Source organism: Molothrus aeneus, chromosome Z (genome assembly GCF_037042795.1).
Source record: "Molothrus aeneus isolate 106 chromosome Z, BPBGC_Maene_1.0, whole genome shotgun sequence".
NCBI lineage: Eukaryota > Metazoa > Chordata > Aves > Passeriformes > Icteridae > Molothrus > Molothrus aeneus.
Genome location: NC_089680.1, coordinates 14,423,987 through 14,450,952, shown reverse-complemented (window position 1 = coordinate 14,450,952; position 26,966 = coordinate 14,423,987). Strand labels below are relative to the sequence as shown.

Here is a 26,966-nt window from a genome sequence, read left to right as displayed (position 1 = left end):
TGTCTCAAGTGCTGGTCTGGACCAGGCTGGTTAGAGCAGATCTGTCCAAGTCTGAAGCAAGCGCCTTCACTAAAAATCTGTTTAAGACGTGTTTTTCCCTAGAATGTGACCACCGGAGGCCTGGGTGGTTGTCACCGGTGCGTGCCTGCCTGTGTTCCGTGCCGTCCTTTCTCCTATGGCACAGGAGGGGCCGCGCCTGTCGCAGGGCGGCTCGGCCGAGCCCCGGGCGCCGCCGGTGCCGCTCCCGCCCGCACCGGGCCCGCTGTGTCGCGCCGGGAGCGGCGGCGCGCACGGCCTCGGGAGCGCGGGGGGGGGCGGGGTGGGGGCGGGCCCACGGCGTCATCGCGGCGCGCCCTGCACCGGGCCGGGCGGCGGGAGCGGGGCCGCGCCCCCCGCGCCATGTCGGCCGAGAGGCGGCCGCGCTCGGGCCGCGGCGGCGAGGTAAGGGCGGCGGCGGCACCTGCAGTCCCTTGCCCCTTCCCGGGCTCTTCCCAGCACGGAGTCGCTCTCCAGCAGCCGCCTGGGGGCGGATCGCCTCGGGCCGCACCTCCGTGCCGGTCCCCGCCCCGGGGGCCGCTCGCCAGCCTGGGCCGAGCGCTCCGGGTGCCCTTATGCTTCTCTGGGCAGGGTGACTCCCACCGCTCCTTGGATCAGGCTTTGGTTCAGGACTGGGGGAAGGGTCCTTCTGGAAGCTCAAAACCGGGGGGCAGGGGTCGCTCAGGTTGGAGCACAACGAGTCGCTTCCCACCGTTTGGGATGGGCAGCTCCAGACATTAACTTCCAGCGAGCTCAGGTGTGGAAACCTTTTCTCATTGAGGGTCTGTTGCAAGGACAGGTGTACATTCCAGACACTGTAAGGCTGGGTGACCAGATTCTAACTAGTAGTGGTAGTGCTACGCACATGGACCTATGACCTAGTCAGGTTCAGGAGTCTTAGTGATGAGGCTGCAGTCGCCGTTGCTTCCTGCCATGTGTTTTGATGACATGGCAGTAAATACTTCGAGTTTCATTTCATTGTCCTTCCATATATACATACCCAGTTTAAGTCGATGGTAATTCAGAACAAATGGAAAGCTTGTCTTAATAAATTTGTGTTGTGCTAGAAACAAGAAGGCTATAAAATTATCATTTCAGCCTTAAAATGCAGATGTGCACAAAGTCATTATTGTTACATATGTACATGTTATGGAGCTTAACAGTATTTGTTAGCATATTTATGAATTTTAGTTTGTACTGTTCAAATATGAAGTAAGAATTCATATATTTGGACTTACTGCATTTTGTTCTAAGCAGGCTTCTGTCCTTTACATAACTGACTGTTTGTGACCGTTTCATGATGAATGAGGGTATTAAGTGACTTTTCAGAGCAGCCAGATGTTTCTTGAATTCCTTAGTTTTATTTTCACTTTATTTTTCCATTTCCGTATGATGAGCTTTGTTGTTTTGCATGTTTTGATAGAAGAGAGCAAACTAACACTTTCCAATGAGAGTTAAGCTCACGAGACTGAGTGTTTTTCACATAATAACAATAATCTCCAAATGCATGTAGCCAAAAAACGTTTTGTTTCTCAGGGCATCAAGTTGTCAGCAGAGGTCAAACCATTTGTTCCAAAGCATGCGGCGGTAACTGTGGCATGGTCAGAACCCTCAGAAGCATGTGTCTTTCCTAGGTACTTAACTACATGCTACCCATTTGTTCAGGAACCATCTTTGGATAAGTATGTATATTTTCTGAATCTTATTTATTGGGGGATTTTAACCATCTGGTTTTGGATGTTGAGTACTCTTAAAAAGTCAAGGTTCCAATATATTGCTAGTCCAACTGTAGAAATGCTTCTGCATTATCTTCATGATTTAGTTTTTTACATTTATGTTCTCTGGGTGTATACCGGGTACCTGGTCTTTTGTTCACAAGGGCCTGCATTGTTACAGAGTGTTAAGGAGAATGTAGTGTTCTGTAATGATTGGTCTGATTTTTGTGTGTTTTGGAAGGAGCTGAATTCAGTCCTTGAATGAAAGTATGGTTGTGTTGCAACCAGGCTGAGGTAGATGTAGTTGTACACAAGGAAAATGATTCTTCCAGAAGGTTTCTCATCCTGTTAAATATTTAGTATATAGGGTCTCTTCTAAATCTCCTCTCCACAACCTGTGCATCTCCAGAAAGGCAGTTTTACTAGAAATGCTACAGGTTTCTGAAAGTTTTGGGATTTTTCTATTAAAGTCCAGGAATGGTATTTGTGGTAGACTTATAAAAGTATTTTATAAGGCGCAAACAAGAAAAAAACCCTACATAGCAGAATAGGAAATAATTGAGTCTTGTAAGAATCTGATGATGTTACATAGTTCTCTCATTGCTTCTTAGGGCCTTAAGCATTGGATTGATTATACAATTACTGCAAAGTTCATGGTGCTTCTTTAAAAATTCAGAGCATTAGTGAACACAATCATCGTAGTCCATTGTTTTGTCCTACAGGAAATCTTAGTATTTTCAACCTATTTTCATTCTACTATAAATTTCACACTGAGGTGAGTATGGCCTGTTCTGTGCCTTAGAGAAAGCTCACAGCATTAACATTGAATCAATTACTATAAAAAACCCCACAACCCAGACAACAGTAGCCTTCTAATGAGTGTTCTGCCTTGTTGGGACTGAGACATGGTTATATTTGAGTCTCATTTGGTATATTTCTTCTTGGTCTGTGAACTGATTATAAGCATTGTTTTGACAACATTCTGTCAGAATTGCAACAGGTAGTATGAAGTGTGTTGTCTGAAGTCTTTTGTACCAATGGGAAGGTTTCTCTGTCATTATCTACACAAAATTCTGAGGCTGGCAGCTTCATGGAGAGCAGCTTTAAAAACTGAGTGCAACTTTCTGAAACTGAGAAATTTGTATTCTCCCTAATGAAATCTGGACTCTTACGTATTTTCTGGACAAAGTATAGAAGGAAATTTAAAGGGAATTTTTGAGCATACATTGAAAGAAAGAGGCATGCCCCAGACATGCTGTGTTTTCATAAATTGTGATGGTTACATGCAGATCAGTTAATTATTGTTTTATAGTTCTGCATTGTATTTCATACATGTTTCATACTCCATAAAATGTTATACTTCCACTTTGTTATTGTCATTTTAGGACAGGTTTTAATGTTTGGTTTTTTTTTTTTGCAGGCAAGTGTGTGATGCATGTCATGTTCTTACACTGCGTTTTTGGTTTGTTTCACAAGAAAAAGCCTACTGAAAATAAGCATGGAGAATATCAGTAACCTTAAACAGTCATGAGAACTGTAACTGCAAAGCAGACTAGCTTTGAGACTTGGGAATGGATAACATGTGTGTTTTAAGATACTTGCTTAACTACATGTTTTCCCAAAACAAAATTAATTGCTTTTAAAGAAGTCTGTAGCAGTAAGTAAATGCTTAATTGAAATAACATGAAATAGAGCTTTCTTGTTAAACAAATTCTTTAGACAAGGAATATGTTTTTCTAGGCAACAAGTAGGTGCTGAAGACTTGCCCTAGGATGACTTTCATTTCTTTCTCAATATCCATCACATAGTGTTCTGGGAGATCCTGCCTTCCGTGAATACTCCAGCTGCTCTTACTCACCTGATGTTGTTGCAAATGTGTATCCAGTAGCTGGCTCACAGTATCAGTCTAACAACTCAACACACTACTATAATGGTTCAGGAGTAGTCAGTGAATCTGCTGAACAAGCATATCCAGTCAGACAAGAAAGTAAGAGTCTTTCAAAGGTGAGCAAATTCGTGTTTTCTTAAAAATTAATATTAAATTCTTACTTTAAATCAATCTTTATAAATGTTTGGTTCATATTTTTAATGTGAGTCATCACTCTTTCTTGTGATCATCAATGACCTTTGAAAAGGATAGTAGTGTAGTGTGCCCAGCTTCAGAATACTGAAAAGTTTGCGGAATTGTACACTTCAGATTAATACAATTTTTCAAGCAGCATTTTTGGAACATGAGAGGAAAGAAGCGTCCAGAGTTGGGGGGGAGGAGGTGGGGAACACCCTTCATTTGTGAGCTGTGCTTTCGTTTTTCACTCTTTGGGCTTGGGGGGAGGGGAGAAGGGCTCTTTTTTTTAAGCCCTGTGGCAGCTTCCATTAACTTGACTTAAGACAAACCTGGTATCTGTAATCATCTGTTTGACTGACAAGTCAAAGACCACATCTCTTTGGTCATCTGAAATAATTTCCAAGACTTGCTGCAGGTTGAAGACAATCCACAAGAATGAAGGAACTTGTGCTGCTGGGGAAGAGAGTATCATATTAGAAATGTAGTCTTTTTCAGTCAAAAATACATTGATGTTCTGTAAACAATGTAAGGAATCATTTTTGTCTCTGTCTGTTTGAGATAAATTTCCTGAAACTTGTGAAATATTTGCAGACAAAAAATAGACAATCCTCTCAAAATATAAAAGGGAAAAAACCTCAGTGTATTATAATCTCATTTCTCTTGGGGATTAGACATTGTGTTTCTTAGATTTGTACAACTGCTTTTGTTTCCAGCAGTTTCATCTGATCTGTTCTGCAATCACATCCTTTTGCTGCACCTTACTTCCTAGGTAGAGACCTAAGTAACTTCACTGTGTTCAAGCCTGTGTAGAGGAGTAGTAAGGACTAGGTCCTAAGCATCCTTTATTACACATAAGGTACAAAGTCTAGACACCTAAAATTATTAATTTTCTTGCTGAGAGGAGGATTATGTGCTGAAACTGTCTGGGGAGAGGATGAGCTCAGCATTAGCACAAGTGATGTAATATGAAAAAACTTAGTTGAGCTTCTGGGAGGAGTTCTGTGATCTTTGTAGGGGCCTTATACTGTTTATTATAGTCTTTTTGTCATTTTTCCCTGTCATATATTTTGTGAACTTCAGAGAAGTGATTTATATTTGCAGCCTTGCGTTAATTTGATCATGTGTCCTAACGCTTTAATAATTTGCCTTTGGAGATCAAGAAATACCTTGTCCTCCCACCCAAGTAAACACTTTTGCTGCCAAATGTCCTCTGAATTTAGTCCAGCATCCTGTGATCAGAGTTAAGCCATTCGTCTAGGCTGGTATAGTACAGTTTGCATAGATGCAAACCTGGTGCTTGTTCCTTGCTTGCTGATTTCTAAGCCCAGCTCTGCCAAACCGTATTTTGTAGAAGAATTGTAAGATTTTGATGACTGTGTAGAATGGGTGAGTCTGTGTCCTTTGCAGGGATCACGTAGGTGTGTCTTCTCTAACTACTTTACTCCAAGTTTTTTGGATGTTCTGACATCAGTCTTGAACAGTTTGCCCATGATACGTAGTTTAGTCAAAAGATGGCATGCTGTCAAGATTTTAGCCCTGTTCTAGAAGAAACTTTGTTTTAGAGAATCAGACTGGATGATTTAATACCAAACAATTTTAAACCATTGAAAATGCTCTGATTAATGAGATCACAAAAATGCAATTGTCTAGAAGCATATGTATATATCCATCTTACTTGGGCTATAATGTATGCTAAAAATGGCACAGGGAACAAGGTAGATGAAATTAAATGCCATATGTCTAAATGGCTATTCCTATTTTTATTGGTTACTTGGGGTAATGATATACTAGCTGTTTGTTTTCTATTAACTTGATGGTCAAACTCCAGATGCAGAGGTGGTTGACTGTAACTCACAGCAAACTTGCTATCTTTACAAAGTTTCAGTAAAACTTACTAAATGTGTCACAAATACTTGCAGCAGAGGAGATTAAAAGAAGGTGAGAAAAAACTGGACAAGAAAAGGCATAATGGAGGCGAAGCTTCTGTCAGAATTGTGAACAGGACTTCATTCCAGAGTTCTACATGCAGCAGAGATTCTGTGAAGCCAGGTACAAACATGTTGTTTGGTTATAAGTACATGGAATAGATATGGAATGGGTGTCTGTGCAATACGCTGCAGTATGCGGCTATGTTTCTAAATCTAGAATATTTAAGGAAAAAGATACCCTTTTCTGTGTGACTCTCTTAAGAAGGTGTGGTGACCTGTCCTTTCCTGATTGAACAAATTCATGTAAACTGATACAAAAAAATTCTAAAAGAGCATCTGAATTTATACTTGCCTATTCAGTCAGCGCTCTGTTTGCATGATGATTATAATTGCTCGGTTTTTTATTTAATATGAGCTCTGCATAGCAACAGTCCTGGTTGCTATGCACAGCTCATATTGGTCCTGGTGACGATTGCTGTAGTTATGTTAACTAGTGTATAAAACATACTTAGAAATGATCACAAGCAAGCTTAATTACTCAGGCTTTACATGCTTTATTTAGACAGGTTCAGTAAAGCTACAAACAAGAAGTCAACTGAAACTCCAAAAGCAGAGTCTCATCCTGTACCCACATTTGAAGCTAGCATTCTGGATTTCCACAAGTCACAGAGTTTGGAAAGCAGTGAGATACTGAATGTACACCATAAAAATATACCAGTAAGTTTGGTGGAAAGTAACACTATGTCCTTTGTCAACTGCACATGTCTCTTCTACTGGACACCAAGGATAGCCCATGCTAACCCATGTTACAGAACTTGTAAAAATAAAACTTGTCAAAAGTACAAGCATTATTAATTCAAGTGTTTTGCATTCAGTATGGCAGTTTAAGACCTATTTAAATACCTTGCAAGCAACGGAGTTCAGAGCTAGAGGTTTTCAGGCACTTATTCTAGGTGGTGGTGTCAGTGTTTGCTCTTACTCTTTCTTCATGTTCTTTCCTTGTCTGTAGATAGAGGAAAGCCAGGTACCACCAGAAATAAATGTAATATGTACTGGTATGGTCTAGATTTCCTGTAGGGACCACATATGTTCCTGTACTTAGCAGCTTACTGTTTTCTCTTTCACCTGGAAATAATAAGTAAGCAGTCAGTTATCCAATAGTTTCCACACATTTAAAAAAAAAAGTCTGGGCTGTTGAACTTAATTGCTTTCTGCTAAAGGTTAAAAATAAGAAACTGAATTCCAGAAGGAGAAGAAATATTGTTGAATCTTATTCTTTATTTCTTTGGCTCCCTGTCTGTTAGTAAATAAAATACTGAAGTATTCAGCAGTGTATCACATATATTGAATCAAAGTTTTCAGTAGTGATTAATGATTAATAGTTCTGAAGAATCCAAACAGAACATTTTTGATGCTTCTGAGTAGAAAACTGTCTGCAATGAAAAAAGACCTTTCTGCTAACCCTTGAGTGTCATTTTTCATTATTTGTTTTAGTTTGATGATAGAATTTGTTTTTAGCATACATGAAATATCAAAATATCTTTTTGTTTATTGTTAGATCATTGTTTTGATGCTTTTGTAAAATATAAGATGGCATAATCTTGGTTCTCCTTCTGTGAAGAGACACCTGCTCAAATTTTGTAATACCATAGGGCTGAAATGATGGTTCCACAAGGACAAGCGGCAAAAAGGCCAGAAAGGTCCTTATGCCCTTATCTGTAGGTGGGTTGAGAATTTTTAGTTTATGGTGGTTTATTGTGTTTTGCTATGTTTAGGTCAGTGATTTTAATCCTTTTATGTTGCCTTACTGTCTATTTTGCAGGAAGATACTTCTGCAAAAAGCAAAGTTTCACCAAAAGCTTCAGATGAAGCAGGAGCCAATTTAATTCCCTCTTCACTTGATGGTAGGGGTAAGTTCTTCAAACAAAAATTATTTGTCTGCATTTCTAACTGCTTGTATCTCAGCAGTTTGGAATACTAAAGTGTGCTGAGGAGCTGTTGCTGTGTAAACTATAAAAAAATTTAGGAGCAAGCTCATAATAAAAGAAGAAAACCCAGAAATAACACTATATCACATTCTTTCAAATGAGATGACCACTTATCACTCATTCTTGCTCATATTTCATCAGCTGAGATTTTAGAATTGAAAAATGATTTAGTTTGGAAGAAATCATAACTAGCACTGCCAAGTCCACCACTAAACCATGTCCTTAAGTACCAAGTCTCCACATGTTTTAAATATCTCCTGGAACAGTGAATCAACTACTACACTGGGCTGCCCATCCAGTGCCTGATAATGCTTTTGGTAAAGAAATTTTTCCAAATGTCCAATCTGAAACCACCTTGGTACAACTTCAGGCCATTTCTTCTTATCCTGTCTCTTGTTACCTCAGAGAAGAGGCCAGCCCCCACCTGGCTAAACGCTCCTTTCAGGTGGTTGTGGAGAGTGATAAGGTCTCCCCTGAGCCTTTTCTCCCAGCTAAACACCCACAGCTCCCTCATCTGCTCCTCACAGGACTTGTGCTCCAGACCCTTCACCAGCTCTGTTGCCTTTCTCGGGACTTGCTCCAGCTCCTCCATGTCTGGAGCCCAGAACTGGACACATTCAAGGTGTGGCCTCACCAGTGCCCAGTACCAATGCCCTGCTCCTGCTGGCCACACTATTGCTGATACAGGCCAGGATGCCATTGGCCTTCTTGGCTCCTGGGTGCACTCTGGCTCATGTTCAGTTGCTGTTCACCAGCATACCCAGGTTCTTTTCCTCTGGGCAGCTTTCCTGCTGCTCTTCCCTAAGTTGTAGAACCGGATGAGATTGTTGTGACAATTTGAAGGACAGAACCTATCATTTCAGCTTGATGAACCTCATGCAGTTGGCCTCTGTCCATCAATACCGTCTGTCCAGATCCCTCTGCAGAGCTTTCCTACTTTCCTAACAGATAACACTCCTGTTTGGTTTGGTGTCATCTGTGAACTTGTTGACTTGATCCTGGTCATTGATACATTACACAGGACTGGCCCCAACACTGAGCACAGGGGAAAGTGAAGAATACTGGCTCCAATATTGAGTCCCATTTTATTGTGTCATTGGTGCTTAAGGGAAGATATTTCTGTAGTTGCCTCATGTTGTGTCAGGAGAGAAAAGGAACATGTTCAGTTGTTGGAAGTCTGTTTAGTCATATGCAGGTTTTTTCCAAGAATAAATGATACAAGCTATCACATGGCTAGTTTCATGTGAAAAGAGTTCTGCTCATCAGGATTGTCTTGAAGGCATCACATACATTAAGATTGAATTGTCTGAGTGCCTCTCACTGGATTTCTGTGCATACACAGACGTGCACCAGTCTGAACAGTTTGGTCCTTATCAGCCCATAACTTCAGTAAGGATTCAGAAAGATTAATCTGCTGAAATGCCTTGAAGAGCCTTCTAAAGATAAAGTCATCTGATAATGGGAGTTTTTGGTTAAATACTATAGTCAATTCCTATCCCTGAGAAAAAAATAGCAGTGGGTGGGTTGACCGTGGCAGGCAGTCAGACTTCCACACAATTGTTCTCTGGCTCTCCCTCCTCAGCAGCACAGGAGAAGAAGAAAAGATAAAAACATTTGTGAACCAATATAAGGACAGGCAGATTTGCTTGCCAAGCAAAACAGACTCAACTTGATGAAGATTGACAATTTATTGACAATTAAAATAGGGTCAGATGGTGAGAAGCAAAAACAAAAATAAAGCCACTTTCCTCCAACCCTCTTTTCTTCCTAAAATCTCCTCCCTGCTCTGAGTGACACAGAGAAACAGGGGCCACTCTGCCACTTTTTTCTTAGTACGGTTGCAGGGGCACAGCTGCCTCACCATGGTCTACACCAGGGGCTGTGGGGGAATCTGTTTCAGTGCCTGAGCACCTCCTGCCCCTCCTTCTGCACTGACCTTGCTGTTTGCTGGGCTGCTGCATTCACAGTTTTTCTTACCATTCAGCCTTCCAACTCCTGCACATGTTTTTCACTCTTTATAACATGGGCACCATCAGCATGGCTGATGGGCCCAGCTGAGGCTGGCCATGGGTCTGTGTTGGAGCTGTTTGGGGCTGGCCATGTCCATCTCATCACAGCAGCTACTGCAAACTCACCCTGCTACCAAAATTTAGCCATTTAAACCCATTATGCTATTTTATTGTCAAGGCAAGTTTTTCTCATTCTTAAGAAAAATCTAGATTGTGTTCTATCTTTGCTTCATGATAGGAATATTTACAAAATTAATTATATTTTTCAAAATGTCTTTCAAAACACTGATACATCTTAGTGGTAGGGAGTGACATTCTTGTACACTGAGGCACACTAGTAAGTATTGTAAGTATTTCAGCTGCTTTGTATGCCTGTAACACCAGGAAGTTTTCAAAAAGTGAAAAGTACCAATGTGGTCCTGTGCTTGAAAGCTACATGATGGCTAGGAGGAATATTAAAGGAGTTTTGTATATAAACATAGCCAAATTTTCAGTATTTTGAAGATGAGCATGATACAGTACAGACTTACAAATACCACTTAATTTTGTTTGTGTATATAGTGTTGGGCAGTATATGGAGTAGTTAAAATTCAGGAAAGCTTGCCGGAGAAATAAAATGTGTGTTTTATTCAAGTCCTTTTCTCAGAAAGAATATGGCTCTGCTTTATTTGCTAATCCTGGACTAATTAATTACCAATTCTTTTTCTTTTGAGTATTTGAGGACTATTTTTGAGACATCTTTGTGTTTACTTTTTTCCAATGTCATTTCCTGAAGCACCTGCAGATGGCTCTGCTCAGCCACACGTGTCTTGGGCCTCGGTACTTTTGCAGCCCCCAAAGAAAATTGTTTCATCACCAGCATCTGAAGGTCTTTCCAGAGGCAAAGGGAAGCAGGAGAGTGAACCAAAGGTACTTGAGAATTCTCTGCTCTCAACTAATGATTGTCAGTGTGTTTGTGTCTCTTTATTGCAATTTTTCCCTGGGCTCTCTGCAGTATCCACTTTTAAAAGGAGATGATGTGAAGTCAGCTTGTTCTTATTAGAATTTTTCCTGTCATGGAAAAGAATCACAGGATATCAAAAAGATAGTGCTAGCCTAGGAATAAGAACTTTCAGCTTTGAGGCTGTTTTTTTTTTTTTTTTTCAAATTCCTGATCCTCAGAATAAGACATGAAACATGAAACTCTTGCCTTATTTGGCTTAATATTTCCTGATTAAATCCCAGTAGTCCCAATACATTCTGCTAACAATGCAGTATGCTGCAACTGAAGAATTCTTGCTGTAGCTGTGAATTTCTGAGAGATACTGAGTTTTCCTTGTCCGCTTGATGTCCCAGCCTGGATTGATTAAGATATCCTTTAGTAGTGTAAGGCTAGTAATTGCATATATTTTGGTAGGTGATACTGAAAAAGATTTTAAAGGCTGTACCTCATGGTCTTTTGCAGCAGTCAGAAACAAAAAATATTGCAAGTGAAACTGAGCCTGAAGAAGGATCAGAAAAGAAGAAAAGAAAGAAGAAAAAGAAGAAAAAACTAAAGTCACCCACTGATGTAGAAAGACCTCAAAGTGAATCTAACACAGTACAGGAACCACCAAAGATTGAGGTAAACTGAATAAGGTTTTGTTGCTGTTCTTTTAAGTGTTATGAATGTACTAGAAGACAAAGTTTTAACACAGCTTTGTACAAATTTAAGTTCAAATCCTGTAGAGGATGTTAGTACAGTTTTAGTACAGTTTTTTTTTTCAATTGAGATGTTTGTCTGAGGTTACTGGTTGGAAACTCTTGTAGATTTTAAATTACCACATGTTTGGTGAGCACAATTTCCTAAATTAGAAATATTCTGTAGCAGCTGTTGCTTGGGCTATGGGGAACATAGTATACTGGGTGCTACAGTGTTCCATGGTTTTAATGATTGTGGTACAGTATTACAGTTCTAGTTGTCTCACAGCTGGAAGCAATTTCTGTGTAACACAATTGACAGTGTTTACATTTCTGATTTTTAATTTCAGTTTCCTTCCAAATTCATGTAACTGTAATAAGCATGTTGGTGTTTTGATACTTTTGTGTATCAGTATTGCAAAGGCATGAGCCTCTCCTACATTAGAGGAGTGTTGCTGGTATGTGGTTGAACAGTGCTTCATTGTAGGCCTAAGATTGTACAGCATGTGCACGTGTCAATTTACATGTTTGATCTGGTGTACATAATACTCAGTCTCTGAAATGACAGCATAAAGAAGCTTTCCTGGCTGGCTTCTGTTCTGTACCTTTCAATGCGGAACATGAAGCAGAACTGTGTTTATGTGGTTTCATTATGTGCTTCCTTGTCCAGGAATGGCACAAGAAATGAGTATTGTTAGAGGATTATGGGTAAAACCAAAGATCAGCTAGTTCTTTTCTTCAGGAGAATATCCCCGTTTTGCTGTATGCTACCATAAATGCTATATGCTATGAATGGGCATTCTAAACTGAAAGAGAATGACAGAAGTCATGGAAAATAGCAGAATGGTAGTGGGGCTGTTGAAGTCAAAATTTGAAAAAAATTGCATAGAACCATGGAACAAGACATACACATTGTACTAAAATCTGAGATGTGGATGCAGTGTCTGTTGTGGCAGTGGGGGAAAGCTTTCTGACCCTCCTGGTTTGCTGGGAGTGCTTGTGTCCTCATCAGTTTGAAAAATGGGTGAGATGCTTGTATGATGCTCTTGAAATAATAAGCCATGAAGAGATGACACACATGGAGCTTCTGGGCACCCAGGAGGTTTAAGAAGGTTCTGTTTATGTGCAGCAGCTCAACAGAGCCATATATTGGATTGCTCTCTGGTTTTATATAGGTCAGTCATTTTTAGACATGACTAATAGACGTAAATGGATACATCTGGAGAAAACCAATCCTGTCATTTCATACACATTGGTAGGTCCTGACCTCAATATCTTCCTTGAGTTAGAATTGAAGCTGCTATTGATAATCAGGTCAGTGCTAGTAGTACTGGTCAGACATGTAAATGGTGCTGGGAGTTACTAGGAAAGTAAAACAGAAAATGGGTTATGACAATACAGAATTTCAGGACACATCCGATCTAAATATAGCGTGGATTTTGTTTTTATTTGTTCCCCGCATTACTTAAAAAGTACACTTATTTGAACTAAAAAAGATAGACAAAAGTCTCCAAAAATAATCAAAGGTATGAAGCAATTTCTGTGGAAGGCAAGACTGAACAAAATTAGGACTCCTCAGTATGCACAAGAGATGGCTAGATGGCAATATAGCAGTGTCAAGAAAATAAAAAAGGAAGTTACTTGACCTTTCTCCTAGTGTTTGATGTTCTTACAGATGGTAAGAACAAATACAGGGAGGTGTAGCCTCTCGCTGAGTGCTACATTTTAATGATTCAGTTTGCTACAGGATGTTGCAAATGTCAGAAATCTGTTTGCATTTCAGAAGCAATTGGACAGACTTATTTAAATCTTCTAAGCTGAAAAGAGTGTATTTGTGAAATATTTTTTCACTTCCTTGCAGTTGCTTTTTGGCTTACTTGCAAGCTTCTTGCAAATTATTTCATTGGTTGAAGTGTGTTACTCCTTGTGCTAGAGCTTCCTAGCTTGGGGTGTTTAAATAAAGCCTTTCAGGCTGGAAGAAATCTTGGTATGTTCAGTGGTGCTGTATCACAGCTAAAAAGGCCTCTCAGAAAGTGGGAGGAGAAGCAAAAACCTAGCTGATGGATTGGGATCATTGTGATGGAGGCAATGGGTATAGAGTGGCGAGTATAGGCCAAACTTCAGCCTGTCTGCACTTGATAATCCAGGTTCTGCGCAATGGATCCTCTGCTAATAAAACTTCCTCTTGTGTGTAAGCCATAATCATTTGAGTAATTTCTATGTTTATTTCTGTACTCTAGTACAGAACTCAGAACTGCCTGTTCTGTTTTTCACTGCTCACATGTTTAAGACAGATTTGCACAGCTGAAGACTGTAGTGGAAGAAGAGGGAAGTTGTTTGCAAGGCTTTGAAATGAGTTGAAAACCACTCCTTTAGGAGCTGTTTGCCTCTAATGATTACTATCAACTGACAACCGTAACAACCTGCTTTTGGAAGCGTTTCTGTTACAGGCTGTTTCAGCCCTGAATTAGCTGCTGCATAGAAGATTTAACCATTGTTGTACTTGTCATAGTTGGTGGCACTACCCTTGCGTTCTGAATTTTTGTACAGTGAAACAAATTATGATAAATGTTTGATAAGCAGGGAGAAAATTGTTGGAGTGCAGGAAAAGGTTTTGAAATACAGACTTGATTGTTCTTATGAAATCATAATCTGATTTATTTGTTTAGGATGTTGAGGAGTTTCCTCATTTGGCAGCTGCTTCTGATAGGAGAAACAGGGTAGGACCTCAGAAACCATCCTTTACATGTGCAGTCAGAAAGCAGTCTGAAGTAAGTAATCTTGCAACATTATGTGAATCAAATTTCAATTATGAATCCAAGTTGTTTGGATTTTTTGAGGTTTTTTTTACATGAGTGAAATAAATCTCAAGATTTAATTTGGAACTGCATTCAGTACGCGGATGAACCCTAAGCATAAATGACAAGGATTGAAAATGTGATTGTTCTTTCAAAGCAAGTTACCGTAAATAATAATGGTAAAATTCTAGGTTTCAGTTGCTTTGAAATGAGTTTTGCTTCTAAAAATTTTGGTCCTTGGCTTTATTTCCCTGTGAATTTTAGTGGTTTAAAAAAACACCACAACACAAGAAAACAAAACCATTGTTTGCTTTGTTTGAGGCAGTAAATAGCTTTGACAAGGAGGAATGAGTAGCAAAAGGCACAGCAGTTGCTTAAAAAAGATTTATTACACAAAAAGGTGCTGTACGTACATGCAACTCAGATGAAAGCAGCCCATGGCTTTGTAGACGTAAGTGGGATATAACCCCTCAAAGCTTACATAAACTCTAGAGATGTGATCATTAGGCCGTTCATATGCCTGTAACAAATACTTGAAATTGAGGCTGCCGTGCTAGTTTTTTCTTCAAAATCTGAAAAACCCCATGAATGTGATTAAGCGGTATGGCAGCCAATAAATGGTCATTCTTCTGGAAGGCCACATATGGTCTTCCCAGAGCCTTCTCTTTTCCAGGCTGAATAACCTCACCTCCAGCTTTTATCATAAGAGAGGTGTTCCAGCCCTCTGATCATTTCTGTGTCCCTCCTCTGGCCCTGCTGTAACATGTCCATGTCTTTCTTGTGCTCAGGCTCCCAAAACTGGACACAGTACTCCAGGTGGGGGCAAAAAGAGGGAGAGAATTACTCCTCTCAGTTCATGGGCCACACTTCTTTATACACAGCCCAGGACACGTTTGGCTCTCTGGGCTGGGAGTGCCCATGGCTGGGTCATGTCCAGCCTCTCACCCACCAGCACCCCCAAGTCCTTCTGGGCAGGGCTGCTCTGCATCTGTTCATGTACTGTGCCAGTACTGGGGATTGCCCTGACCCAATACAGCACTTTGCACTTGGCCTTGCTGAACTTCATGAGTTTCACACTGGCACACTCCTCAAGCCTGTCAAGAATGCCATGCATCATTCTGGATGGCATCCCTTCCTTGAAAGAATTCCCTAAAGCCAACTCGGCTTGGTGTCATTCACAGACATGCTGAAGGTGCACTTGGTTTGAATTTAATATCATCTTCACCCTTTTCCACGTGTCTTGTTTTTATATATCTTCATCCCTGTCACCTTTTGTCTTTAAATTCCTAAGATCCATCTCTCCGAAGAGCCTTGTGATAGTCAGTCTCCCTCTCTGGATGAAACTCCCAAAGTGGATGGACTGTCAGGGAAACAAGCTTTGTCTTCTGTACTAGAAAGAAAGAAAACTCAGGTAAGTGAATTCGTGTTGAAGAGATTTCACAACTCAAAGGAGACAGAGGAAATGAACCTATTTAAATATAAGACTCATGACCCATGCTCATCTGAGATTCTGCATTCATACTTTGAGATAAGTGACATGGTCACTCTTCTAATCTCTAATTAGAAGTAATCACTGGTAGTAATTGCCAACCTCCAGGGTTTGATACAGTGTTTAAGGAAAAATGCAAACTTTTCATTATTATCTGTGGGTTTCAGATATCAGGAATTTTTCTTTCACGTTTTACTTGATCATGGCATAAATCCAGTCCAAACTGATTGTCGTAAGGAACTGGGAACCTCCTAAAAGTGGTTCTGACAGAACAGGAAGCCAAGGAGATCCCCTTATCTTGGGGAAAGGAGGAGAAATATAGAGAAACAAGTGAGGTCAGGAAGTAGTTTTGTGTTGGTGAGTAGTTCTGGTACAGCTCTGATGCAAGGTGAGGTCCCAATTAAAGACTGAGGAGGTCATGTTCTGTAACCGTGTTGTAACAGAAATTACAATGAATTGATTCCCCCAGATAAGACTACTGGCAGTCATTTCCTTTGCATGTTTTGCCGTGGTAGTTTGTTCATAGTCTTCACCACACTATTCATTTTTATTCTTTTTATTTTCTGCTGTATTAAATATGGAGCATGGCTTTTGCCTTCTGTTCAAAGCAGAGAGAAAGATGAGTGCTTATGAGGAGCTGGTGCAAAGATGATGACCTTTCTTTTTAGTGAGATATTGGAGATAATGATTTGTGTGTTGCAGTCACATACTCTGAAAGAATCACAGTAGTTCTTCTATACTTTTAAGAAAACTTTGATATGCCTTTTATCTCTTTCAAAGATAGATGACAGTCTGACCAAAGTGGGACCCTGACATAAAGGCCTTCCTTAATTGAAGACGTTATTCTTTTATGCTTTGTTGCAGTAGCATTTCTAAAAGTTACCTAAACTGTTTCTGATGTTTTAATATTTTTTGACATTAAAGTTGATGTTTATTTGAAGGTCACTGAGTGGCATTAAAGATCAGAAGTATTGTGGATAAGGATGCTAAAAGAGTGTATTATACTATAAAAAACGAGGTTCTTTACAGTCTGAAGTGGAAGGCTGTCTAACTGGTGCTGAACTTTTTCAGGAAACATCCAGGAGCAGTGGTAAGAAGAGTCAAATTCCAGTGCAGTTGGATTTGGGTGGCATGCTTGCAGTCTTGGAGCAGAAGCAGCAAACAGAGAAGGCAAAACAGTCTCCTAAACCTGTGGTATTTTCAGGTATTGGTTACTATGAAATTTCCTTTGTTTCACCTTAAACTGTTTTTAAGTATTCAGACCTTAAATGTAGCCTGATTTCTGATCTGTGATGATCTCTATACAGGCAAGACCACAGTTCACCAGATACAAGAGAAAATCAAGTTTCTTTAAAAAGAAATTTAAAAAGCATGGCAGTCTGAATTGTTTGATGGAAGACTTATGGAAAGAAATATCTTAAGGACACTGATTTGTGAAAGAGTGCCTTGTATAAATAAGAGGTGTGATTGAAATGTTGCTTTGACAGAAGTACCAATGTTTGTGGAGGTTTTTGCTCTCCCTTATGTGTGTTATTGTTCTGATCTGAACAGGCGGGAAGGGGCTACATAGTAACAAAGGCTTTCTTAAATCTCCTCTCATGCTAGAAATCATGCAGCTGAGGCTTGATTGAAAAAGCTCCTTTGCAAGCATGGAGGTTATATGAGAGTCAGGCAGCCCAAGCCAAAGAATGAGTTCTGATATACCTCTTAATTGTGAAATAATTGATGCTAGCAAAATGCTAGGTTTTCTTAATGGAAAAGATCTTTCAGTCCTTTATGATGTATAACCAGGAAGCAGAAAAAGGCAGCTCATTGCCTTTTTATTGTTACAGGTCAAAATTTAATCTTAATTATGCTGGTGTAGTATATTTTGCAGAAGGAACCGCAATATTTGGTAGCATTCAGTGACAGTAAAATTTCTCTTATTTCAGCAAAGATTTTTTTTTAGTAATTGTTTCATAAAGAGATCTAATCACAAGAGATTTCATCTCACAATACTTAATGTGATAGCTGAGATTTTAAATCTGAAGCTCAAGATGGTAAGCATTGGTGAGATTTTCCTTCACTAAGCTGAGGGAAGTTATAAGATGCTTTTTTAAAGTATTGTTTTCAGTTGATCTCCTTTTTTTTTCATTTGGGTCAATCAGACTTAGTGCTGCAGAGGTGCTCATAACGGTTTTGTTTCTGTAAAACTATACAGTGCATGGATTGATGAGTAGATGGTGGGCCACAAAGGTATGGGTCAAAATACCTGTTTTCTAATACTAAGTTTCCTGTGCCTGAATCTGCTGCAGAAGAGAAATTGTTGTGTCATGTTTGTATCCTGGAAGCATAAGGCAGATGTTACTTTAGCTTTATATTGTTTTAATGTTTTAAGAACGGAGAGGAGTGTGACCACAAACAATTGTTTTTATTCCAGTTACTACTTCACATTATAGACAATACTCGTAAAGTCATCAAATTTAGGAACACGAAAACGGTGAACTTGAAATAGTGATGTACACATTACAGAAATATGTATCTGCAGGGTGTATACTTATTTATAACTGCAAATCCAGCTTCAATTTTTGTAGCCACCTATGCTGCACATTTTTGGCAGTGTTCTCAATTTACCTTTGATACACAGAGATGAAACAGAAACATCAGTGTAGCAGTTTTATGATGTAAACTGTTTACGGTAAGAGTACTGCCTGTGATGTGGGAGGATCTGCATATAAATACTGTGGAAGCAGTAAATGAAGATGGCTTAAGACAGCTGCCAGAATATTTTCGTGTACTTAAAGGAGAGAGGTTGCCTTTGCCTGAGTCAGGAGGGAAGTGTCAAGCTGGTTCCACTGATACTTACTTAGTCATCCTCTCCATTGACTTGCTAATGTGAACTGCTTTATATTGAAGATAACTGAAGTTTGACAAGGTCCTCTACAGGATACAGCAGTTCCTACTGATAGGGAGGAAGAGTAGTTTATTTGGTATGAGGTCATGGTGTGGAAGATCCAGGTTTAGTAATTTGTCCAGTCATTTAAAGCTCCTGTGCTCTAAACCCTCTGAAAAAATGCAAGTAAAGTGGACATCTTCAGCAAGCTTTGCAGCTTAAGCAAAAGAGACTTCGCTGTAGCTTTGCATTACTCATGACCCATTTGCAAGTGAATTTCATCTAGCTTCCTTAAGGTGTAACAAAAGGTAGGCATAAATGCTTATGTTTATTTACAGCAAGTAAATCTAAAATCTGTAATACTGCAGCTCAGTATTTATCTTAACTCAGTACAGAATCTGTGGCAGAAGAAGTGCCACCACCATGAAACACAGAAATTCCTGAAGGTCTACCAGGCTGGCATGGCGTGGTGTTGAAGGTAGCTTGGACTGCAGTGTTTGATCAAATTCTGCTTTTGAGACAGAGGTTGTGATTCCAGAAGTATAACAGAAGTAGGGGACACAGCAGTCTTTTGTAAGGAGTATCTTTTAAAAATAACATTGTTCAATGATACAGGAGTGCCTGTAAATATTCTTAATAGTAACACAACACAATTTTAATATGTGAATACCAGTCTTAAACTTGAAATTGGATTCTAGTTCAGGTATTCATTTTAGTTGTCTGATGCAAATTTCTTCTTAAATCTCAGTTGGTGGTGCTGTACCATTGCTATCTAAAGACCCTGCCACTGCCACAAGAAGTCACCGTTTAAACCAAGGAAAGATGCCTCATAATCCCTTGGATTCCAGTGCTCCTTTGGTAAAGAAAGGGAAACAGAGAGAAGTACCTAAAGCAAAGAGACCAACACCCCTTAAAAAGGTCCTTTTTTTTTTTTTTACCTAAAATAGTAAAACTATAGATAATATATTACTCTGGGAGTCTGTTAAGCCCTCTCATATGGAGATCTGCATCTCAGTGTCCACTTGTCTGAATTCAGTTTAAGTTTTGCTTGGTTTCAAAGACGGCTGGGTAGAAGAGGGTAATCTTGCTAAATGGGGTATACAAATTCCCAAGAAATACACTTTCTCCATTGAATCAATTGATAAAGTGCCACTACAGAAGTGTCCACACATCATTGGTGAAGGAAATATGAAAGAAATATTACTTGGTTTGGTAAAGATTACCTTATTTGCAGGACTGAGGAAAATGGATCAAACAGAGGTTGAATTTCATGTTTCTATGCTTTCCAAGCCAGAATTCCAGCTGATTCTGCAGCAACGGGTGTTGGGCCCAGCTGGTGATGTCTGTTGTGTCTTCCCTCTTTGCCCATTCATTTTGCTTCCTGTCACATCTTCTTTACAGAGGACTTTTTTAACTTTAGTTCTGTTCTTGTAGTTTATCCCTAGTAAATATTTTCTCCACCCACATACTGGTAATCAAGGTAAAAGTCCTTTCCTATGTAAATTCAAGAATTGTCTTTCCTTCTTTTTATGTGCAAATAGAAAGTAAGGGTTGTAAACTTCGGATGCTAGTGCTGAACCTCTTTATAAATGGGTTTTGTGTAAATATGTGGTAAGAATAATGCTTTGTTATCTGCATGACATCAAATTAGTTTGGTTTTTATATATATTTTAGATTATTCTGAAAGAAAGAGAACAAAGAAAACTGCAGCATCTGTTAGAACAGAAAGCAGCACCAAAAGATGAAGATAACATTTGTCAGACAGAAGGAAATGTTACTGAAAATGCAACACTTCTACAGGATGGTCAAGCAGGTATCTTTTGAGGGAACCTGTAATACAGTATGTATCTGGAAATTTGAGCACATTTAGTACTTCAGAAAACAAGTACTACAAACTGCCAAATGAAGGCTGCAGCCTCAGAGTTTTCTGAGGTTCACCTCAGGTTCATCTTGACTGTAAAGTGGGCTAAAGCTGGAAGTCAGTAATAGGGATCTGATTACTGTTCCACACTTCTCTGCCTGGTGGTTTTATGGTATCTTGTAGGGAAAGTTCCCGCCTACCTCTGGCAATTAATGAGAAACGAGAAAATGAGAAAAAACCCTACGAGATTTTAAAAAAAAAGTTATACCTGTTTCCCTACTACCACAGACTGTTCTAGTACTAAAGTAGTGACTCTTCCATACATGCTTGACAGATTAATTTCTTCGCAAGGCTTTTTGGGCTGTCTTTTCAATGAAAATGTCTTGATTTACATGATAGCTCTTCCGGAAATTCAAGTTGCTGAAGGGTTTCCGGAGCACACGCGGATCAAGGAGTCTAAAGAAGGTTCTGTGACTACAAAGCAGCTAACTGCCACTCTTCCAAAAATCCACAGCAGGAATTTTAGAGAGTAAGTATTGATTGTGTTTGTTAATGGCTCATTTTGCACAGTACCACCAATATGGCATTTTTCAAACAAGGTAATCCAGTTGCATTATCTCCAAAACTAACTGGAGTTTAGACTGAAGGCTCTAAATTTTTTTTCTTTCGGTCTTTCTGTAAGCTGACATACAAAGAAATTATAAACTTAGTGTGTTTTGTGATTCTTACTTGAAAATGTTTATTCCTTGAAGGAAAAAAACCCCAAGTTCACTAGAAGCTAAGGAAAGAAAACAAGCTGCTGTTAAAATATAAGTACTTTATATTAAATAATGGGGTAACAGCTCAAATAAGGTGTGCTACTTTCTTTCTTAAATAGTATTTTTAGTTGTAGTTTGGTTTTTTACTGCCATACCAGATGGCAAAAATGTAAAGAAACTAGATGACATTTTATGTTGAGGCTGTGCAAAGAAATAAAGGTAATATTAATGAGGTATTGTGTGCAGTTTCAGCTAAATATTTAAGATGATGTGTATACACATTTCTTTATAAAAAAGAAATAGTGATTACAATATGTGAAGAGGTCAGAGATCCAGTCATGAGAGCTTGAAACAATTTCTTGAGGAAAGCAGTGTCTTAATTTTTAATTCCCCTCCCATAAAGCAAATCCACCACTGGCAGTTTTTTTGCATTTCATGTCATAGTAATGGTTAATAGTGATACAAACATTCCTGCTGTGTTAATTCCTTATTTAACTTCTAATTGAAATAAAAAATGCTTAATTTCTTAATTTGTGCCTATGTAACAGTGTTTTACTGAGAGCACAGTTTGGGTTGAATATGTGAAGGACAACTCAGTTTACAGGATGTAGAGCATTCAGCAAAGCTTAGATTATTTTCTTTAGATCAGGTTTTTTAGTGTTTCAGTAGATCTGTCCTCAAGACTTAGGGAAACAAATAGAAAATAGTAAGTAAAAATTCTTGAAACCTAAATTAAATTCAGAAATAATTGTATCTCTAAGATTCAGGATAGATGTTGTGATCTCATCTCTTTATCTTATGCGAATTTGCCACTGGCATATCTTTCTGTTGACAATGCAGCTGATACATCTTTAGTTTTTCTTTTTATACCCTTCTTCACTGGAAAATGCTTTGTGTAAAAGTGGGGTGGGGTGAAATAATTTTTAATCCTCATCTTCCCCAGAGTGTATTAGGAGAGTGAATTACATTGTTTTGTATCCTTTCCTTATGAACACCACAAAGCCATAGTCAGATAAGTGAAAAAGCATGACAGACATGAATGTAGGGAGCAGGAATGTGATCCAGTTTTCCATGTTTGGTACACATAGCCTTGAACTTACAGAAATAAGTCAGAATTTTGTACTTTGGTTGCTGTATTTTCATTTATATATGTCAAAATAAATGCCCTCAGAAAAATGCTTCACTAGAAAAATAAATGTGCATACCTATTTCTTGGAATAATATATATCTATATATAGCTACAGATGGATAGGTTTATTGTACATGTAAATATGTATTTTTAATATAGTTTGATTAGGAGGCCAGGTAACACAAGGAACAAAACTTCTTCCTCTCAAGTTTTCAGACACTAAAAAGAAGTAAATTTTTGGTTTTGTGTATATATCAAGTGTGTTTGGAGCAGAAGCAGAAAAAAATACAGAGACATAGAATAGAATTTTAAATGTATATTTAATGTATTACAGATTTAAGTGTTACATATTTGTCATTTTAATGAATGTAACCATTTTATTGCTCCTTTCTTCCAGTTACTGCAGCCAGGTACTTAGTAAAGAAGTTGACAGTTGTGTGACAGATCTCTTAAAAGAACTGGTTCGTTTCCAAGATCGCTTGTATCAGAAAGACCCAGTGAAGGCCAAAATAAAACGCAGGCTTGTTATGGGTCTTAGAGAAGTCCTGAAACATCTGAAGCTGAAAAAACTGAAGTGTGTAATCATCTCTCCTAACTGTGAAAAGATTCAGTCAAAGGGTAAGTAAGTTCTTAACCAAAAAAAATCTGTTTAATAAAAGAAGTACAAAAAAGAAGGTTCAGTATATTGACAGCAATATTGTTATTATTGGAGGAATTTATTTGAATATCCTTTGAAAGCCAGCCATATAAAGTTGCCCTCCTTGCTCAGATTGTTTACTGCTGTGCAGCTGAACTGTGAGCTGAGTCAAGACTATCTGGGGTGTTAGAAGTTACCTGAGATTAGGGTCTTCAGTTACTGATTTGATGTGCTGCTACACAAAAAATTGCACTGCCCAGCTGAGACAGTCCAAAGGCTGCTGATTCCAGCTCTGCCATCACAAGGAGTCCACTGTATCAATCTCTTTTAGAACATGGACTGACAGTAAATCACTAGTGATAGTTTCCTAAAAGTTATCATTATTGGCATTGAGTTATTGTAATTTTTGTAATTGATGTCATTTAAAGAATTCTTTAGCAGCTGGGTCTTTTTTGATACTAGATTAGACTGTACTACATATATAGTAAAATGTGGAATAGAAGCAGTCTAAAATAAATGCTAACTAAGAACTAAGAAAAAAATATATATAAGAAAAAAATAAGAAAAAAATATCCTTTAAAAATGGATATTCAGCTTTACTGTTGTGATCTCTGTTTTTCCTAAAAGGTGTAGTTTCAGAATGCACCCATAATCTTGGGATGTTTTTTGCCATGTGTTAACAGTATGGTTCTTTAGCTCCAGTCAGCTTGATTGTGTTGTCTGCTGCAGGTGGGCTGGACGAGACCCTACACAACATTATTGACTGTGCCTGTGAGCAGAATATCCCGTTTGTTTTTGCCCTAAATCGCAAGGCCCTGGGCCGCTGTGTGAACAAAGCAGTGCCTGTGAGTGTGGTGGGAATTTTCAGTTATGATGGGGCTCAGGTAAGCTGACGTAAGTCACTTCATGTGTTCGTTCAAAAAGTTTCACGTTTTACTTGGGAAGAGGAGATGAAAATACTGTGATTTTTAAGGGGTTTTTTGTTTGTTCTGCTTTTGCAGACTTAGACTCTTCATCACAGGTCATATACAGAGCTTATATGAAAAAACTGATTTTAGAAGTACAGGCAGTCAGCACTGTTAAAAAATAAAAAATTACTCTTGCTGTCTTTTCCTGACATCCTCTTCCTCTTTGTTTCCCTCGATGATTTTTTTCAAGAGAACTGTTGTTTTTATAAATCCTGATAAATGCTGTGTCTTGCATGTCTTCATACATACTAAGCTGCTCAACTTTTATACGTGAACCTACACATTCTGAAAGAGGAATACTCATTAGATTTTCAAGGAGATGTTAAAACTTATTGCATTATATAAACTCTTGTATTTTATATTGCCATAGGACCATTTTCACAGAATGGTACAGCTGACAACAGAGGCTAGGAAGGCCTACAAAGATATGATAGCAGCTTTAGAGGGAGAATCTAAAGCGGGACTAAGAGAAACCCAACCCAGCATCTTAACTCCTGAATCTGAAAAAAGTGGCTCGTTAGAAACTAGTAAAACATCTTCCAAGGACTCAGATGAGGATGTACCAAATTACAGTAAGTATTTACTGACTTGCATTTAGTTCCATTTTCATTCATAGTATTCATCAGTTCTGTGATTTTCACTGAAGCAAATGACATCTACTGTAGTCATTAGTAAGGAGGGAAGGTAGGGGTAAATTCTTGGGGTTTTTTGTAAATCTGAAGTTTTTACTGAGAAAGTATTAAAGAAAGTTCCTCCCTGAAATCCACAAATGGCAGGCAGTACACATTGCTTTGCTCAAGGAGGCTTAGCAGAGCTCCTACTTACATTTCTATTTGTTTAAAAAATGCTTTTAAGATTTATTGTGGATGTCCATACTCTATGACTATGGTAGACTAACTTTTGTATTGAAACCTATTTGTGATGAATCTTCCTGTCCACAAGCACTTCTTTGTAGAAACATTTTCCTCCAGCTCTGCTCTTAAGTCAACACACAATGCAATGTATTGCAGATAGAAAGTTTTAAAAATTTACTGTTTTTTTTAAAGTTGGAACCACCTTCAGGGCTAGCATTACTTGAGTAGAGTGTTGGACACAAGGAGATCAGTGGACCCCATCACTCTTAAGTTATTCTTTTGTGTGTCATCTGATGTTGCATAAGGTAAATGCCAGCATGCCTGTGTGTCAGCTGATCTCAGCACTTATTTTGAAGGGGAAGTAAAAAATCAGGGTTGACTTTTAATTTTAAGTTTTTCCTCAAGTATTATATGGTAACATTTTGGTTGTTGTTTTTTCTTCTTTTTTTCCCAATATTCCCTAGTTAAAGTCTGGAAGAGAAAACTTGAAGAAGAATATAACCCATACGCACTAGAGTTGGAAAAGAGTGCTACTGCTGACATGGCGATACTGAATTTGGAAGACCATCAGTAAATCCAGATCCAGTTCTATTGGGCTTTTATTTTTTTTCTGTTAGATCCCTAGGAAGAAGGTAGCAAAAATAACATAATCTAAAGAAATACCTGAAGTTAGCTAAGCAAACTGTTCTGAATCCCTTAAAGCAAAATGTACACTGGAGCACATGAGGCACTGGTTAATGTTTTTATGTTGTGTGTGTTTCTCTGATTATTATAGCAAATGACAACACCAAATTGTTGTAACCCCGAACCACTTGAACTGGCTTAGCGTACTTTAATGATTATATGGACTAGCATTGATTTCTTGGGGTAGAATATACCAAAAGAATCTGATAGAAAAATAATTTTCTTCTGGAAGAGATTCCTTGAGCCAGGGGAGTTGCCCTTAATTTTTAACTTCTGCATAGAAAACTTCGGCTGTTGTTTGATTGTGGGTTTGTTCTTAGTTTTTCTTCTAAATAAGTCTGCTCAGAAGGGCAGGCTGCTATCAATGTCACTTTATTCTAGTCAGCAAATTAATTTGAGCAGGTAGCTTGATGTAAACTAATTAAGGAAGGCCATGATGACAGAGTTCCTAGTTGGCTCTTCTGTGTTGTTCTTTGGGGATCATACATCAGGTGTGAAGGAGATAGCACAGACTACAAGGATCTGAAATTCCTTAAGTGAGTGTGCTCTTTTTAGACTTTTTATAAATTTGATGTTTCTCTTGCTAGTGAGAGTACTTTATCATACATCCTGCTTTGAAGTTAAAGGATATTGCAGGGCAGCAAATGTGCTAGCCTGCTTATCTGTACTTTCTCCTTGCTAAGACTCCTCATTCCTTCAGTTTGGGGTTGTGTTGGTATATACATCTATGAGTTTTTGAGCAATCCCAGTTTGTATCTAAATAGAAAAAATTTATATCGTATAAGAAATGAAGTTTGTATCCTAGAGGAAATAAAATTTTAAAAACAAAATGTGCTTATAGTAGTGGTGGAGCACCTTAGTGGGAATGGCCTATATACACACTGGTTTTTGAGGACAGGCCTAAAGAAAGTAATTGAAGGGATGCACATATAACTTGTGTCAGCTTTTCTGAAAGGTGATACAGATGCCATATGCTGCTCAGCATCTCTGAGGTGTTTCTGCAAGCGCTTCACCATACTGAACATTTGTAGTGCAATACTTTGGAAAGTAGCTGCCTTGTGATGATAGAAGTGATATAAAAAACTTCAAATAATTTTGAAATGCAAAGAGTTTTGTAGATTATAAATTGTATAAAATCTGTTACAATATATTGATTCTATAAAGAATGTGTGTGACTTCAGTAAGCTTGTCTTATGAGATTTAGTGATACCTGAAATGTTCTACCTGAAACTTTTGGGAAGGAATGTGGACAAGGGGAGCTGGCCTTGTGAAATGCACTAGTTATGATGATGATCTTTTTTGTATCAGTTCCTCCTAATCTTAAATGGAAATTGGGGGTTAAAGGCCCCAGTGACAAAACATGCTTTTGGCCAGCATATACCCTTGATGCAAAGGTAAGTTGTGATTTATTCATTTGTACCTGTGCCACTTGGATACACATTTAAAATTCTGGAACTGATAAACCCAGTCATTGCATGTAATGAGGATCAGTTGGTAAAGAGTTTGGGTAAAGAAA

General features: G+C 38.7%; 1 protein-coding gene across 3 annotated transcripts; it reads left to right on the top strand.

Annotated features, from left to right (window-relative positions):
- Positions 1–365: 365 nt before the first annotated feature.
- SECISBP2 (SECIS binding protein 2) lies at positions 366–26,966 on the top strand. Of its 3 annotated transcripts, XM_066569247.1 has the most exons (18): positions 366–441; positions 1,573–1,718; positions 3,560–3,755; positions 5,736–5,865; positions 6,307–6,461; positions 7,567–7,654; positions 10,517–10,650; positions 11,186–11,344; positions 14,070–14,171; positions 15,490–15,609; positions 16,759–16,891; positions 19,308–19,477; positions 20,234–20,372; positions 20,820–20,949; positions 22,705–22,925; positions 23,674–23,828; positions 24,283–24,484; positions 25,231–26,966. In XM_066569247.1, exons 1-18 carry the CDS (start codon positions 400–402, stop codon positions 25,338–25,340), a joined length of 2,532 nt encoding a protein of 843 aa, XP_066425344.1. In that variant the 5' UTR covers positions 366–399; the 3' UTR covers positions 25,341–26,966. The 3 variants fall into 3 exon arrangements, with proteins under 3 accessions (XP_066425344.1, XP_066425345.1, XP_066425346.1); XM_066569248.1 differs by lacking the exons at positions 1,573–1,718; positions 3,560–3,755 and having other exon boundaries at positions 368–441; XM_066569249.1 differs by lacking the exons at positions 1,573–1,718; positions 3,560–3,755 and having other exon boundaries at positions 392–441; positions 5,739–5,865.